This window comes from Anopheles aquasalis, chromosome 2 (assembly GCF_943734665.1).
Source record: "Anopheles aquasalis chromosome 2, idAnoAquaMG_Q_19, whole genome shotgun sequence".
Classification (NCBI taxonomy): domain Eukaryota; kingdom Metazoa; phylum Arthropoda; class Insecta; order Diptera; family Culicidae; genus Anopheles; species Anopheles aquasalis.
In genome coordinates this window covers 89,088,147-89,090,646 of record NC_064877.1, presented here as the reverse complement: position 1 = coordinate 89,090,646, position 2,500 = coordinate 89,088,147, and the positions used below count along the sequence as shown (strand labels likewise).

General features: G+C 45.2%; 2 protein-coding genes across 2 annotated transcripts in view; both read right to left on the bottom strand.

Moving 5' to 3' along the window:
- LOC126577864 (dynein axonemal heavy chain 2-like) overlaps positions 1 to 1,141 on the bottom strand; it is a 17,148-nt gene extending 16,007 nt beyond the window's left edge. The window contains exons 1-3 of the mRNA XM_050239854.1: positions 1,064 to 1,141; positions 294 to 1,001; positions 1 to 216 (exon numbers count right to left, since the gene is read on the bottom strand). The exon at positions 1 to 216 is cut by the window's left edge and continues 242 nt beyond it. Of these exons, the coding sequence (XP_050095811.1) occupies positions 1 to 216; positions 294 to 1,001; positions 1,064 to 1,130 (991 nt within the window). The 5' untranslated portion in view covers positions 1,131 to 1,141. The remainder of the gene's footprint in view (positions 217 to 293; positions 1,002 to 1,063) is intronic.
- A 723-nt stretch (positions 1,142 to 1,864) lies between these two features.
- The window catches only part of LOC126581381 (luciferin sulfotransferase-like), a 1,411-nt gene continuing 775 nt past the window's right edge, over positions 1,865 to 2,500 (bottom strand). The window contains exon 3 of the mRNA XM_050244983.1: positions 1,865 to 2,500. This exon is cut by the window's right edge and continues 214 nt beyond it. Coding sequence (XP_050100940.1) covers positions 2,072 to 2,500 — 429 coding nt within the window. The 3' untranslated portion in view covers positions 1,865 to 2,071.

Sequence of the window (2,500 nt, the reverse complement as noted above, 5' to 3'; positions counted from 1 at the left end):
CGTCCGCCGTTTCCAGTGTACCGATGGCAAAGCAAGGATCAACGAGAAGCTTCAAGAAGGGAATGTTGGACTCTGCGATCTCAATTTCCTTATCCAAATCCCGCAGTACGTCCCTCATGTGCTTGATGTAAAGCGATTGCGCGAGTTCCAGGATTCTTACGATATGCTGCACGTTCGGTCCATTATACTGAAGACGTATGGCCGACAGGACTTCATCTGAAATCGTGACATAAAGTGATGCACATGTGATTCACGCGAATTGGGGGCCGTTCACGATCATCTCCACGACGTACGTCGATAGAGCCAGAAGCTGTACTCATCCGAGGGACAAACCAGATCATCAGGAACGAAATGCTGCGTATCGCTCAGTGTGGCCCGTATCTGTGCCGTCCAATCGATAACCACTGCTTCAAGCCGCTTGATCATAGATCTATTGAGCACCACTTCTTGCACCTCCATATCGCTTCCCTCGCGTGGAACGTACAGCAGCGTAAACCCAGATAGCTTGTAATGCAGCTCCGAAAGGTAGGTCATGAACGCATTAAACCCATTGATAACGTTCGCCTTCACACTCTCCGACCAATCCACGTTCGACAGGATCATTGGCCCGTACACCTGCTCGAGCAACACCAACAGCGAGCCCTCGATGTCTCCGTGTAGCGTTCCGAACAGGATGTCGTCGTGGAACTGTTCCAGCACATTAAACAACTGATCCTGCTCGCGCATAAAGTACATAAGGTCGTTAATTGGGCAGAGTGGGAATGCCAGCGATGCTGAGAGGCGATTTCCATCGTAAAAAATGAACAGCAACGGATTGTTGGCATCGGTTAGCCACAGTTTGATCGTTTCCGCCACGTCATCGTTGAAATCTTCATCCTCGTAATCGAACAGAATGATCATGCCGCGAATGAAGCCCACGAGCGTCTCAAGATCCTCCTCGGAGTATGCCGGTTTGTCGATCTCTTCTACCGCTTCGACAACCTCTTCCACTACCTTTTTGCCTAGTGAAATGTGAACAGACATGCCATGAATCACATTCGCATGTGCGGTCTGGCCTTCTTACCTTCGTCACTAGAATCAGTTAGGCTTGAGATTTCACTCATATCTCCTTCGTGATTTTCGGCAGCCATATTTCTGAAATACTTCCTTCTTCACCAGATACAACTCACAGAATGAAGAAACAATTTTGCATCCAAAGGTTACTTCAATTCAACACGTTTCCATGGAGCCCCCGTAGTTGTTGTTGGTATCCCGGCCAACATGGTGCCCTAGCAACGCTCCACGACGCGCCAGTTTATGTTGGTGTCGGGGTGTATATGGCAGTAAATGGCTTCCAATCGATAGATCTATTGGCATTCACCTTGCCCTTCAAATGGTGATACTGCGCCGAAATGGGTCATCTAGAATATCTGCGTAAACAGCTGTTGACCACTCACGCACACATGTGGCCTGCTGATATATGTATGATTCAATTTACCGATGCTACCGCCGGTACTGGAGCCGTGTTCTATTAACTGGCCTTCACTGAAGCTAACAACGCTTGACATGCAATCTGGTCCGGTCGATGCTAACAGCTAAATAATTTCGCTAGCAGTTATGAGTGCGTTTTGATTTGATTAAACATATGCTTCAAGGTTACTAGCTAATAACTGATCATTTACACTGCTGCCGGAAGATATCATCACGATCATGAGCGTAGAAAAATGACTCAATCTAGGTGTAAAAGGACTATTGACACACTTGCGCAAACCATCATCAATCATATTGGATGTCTAGTTCAATTGCAATGTAAAGGGATGCTCAAATCACACAGATTACTTACCCAGTACATCGCTTCATGCTTAAATTAAATAAATTATTGTTCTCACTTTGTTTGCTTTTTCCTCTTTATGAATGACCTTTCAAAAATATTGTGTAAAGTGTTTGAAATCGATCGTAGCAAAACTGAAGACTCACAATTTACCCACATTTTCAATAACCGTGACCATCGCACTACTAAACCTCGAAATCTATTGCAGTTGTATTGCAGTTCAATATGGAAAATACTAATCAGACTATTTTGCTTTCACTTTTATGAGAACAACTTTCTATGCTGCTCATTTGGTACCTTTTCTAGTGTCCACCGATCGAGAGCATCGATTAGTTCCGGCGTCAGCTCCTCTTTCCAGCTATCCGTTTTTCCTTTCCTAAGAAAGCGTGAGTCGGTGCCGTCGATCGGTCTTGTATGGCTTGTATGGTCTTCGTAATTGCAAGCCTTATTATTTCGCATCGAGTCAAAGGACAGATGTCCGTACAGATTAGAAAGCTGAGATTCGCTGTACGATTTATCGAAAAACTGGCAAACCCGCTGGACAACCGACGCTAAGTCGTGCTTCATTTCCTCATAAGAAATAAGAAGCACATTATCGCAGTCCCGCAGCTCATGATACTCGATCACGTGCGCATGAATCGGTGAGTAGAACTGATGTTCTTGTATGAACGAATGAATAAAATTGTCCAT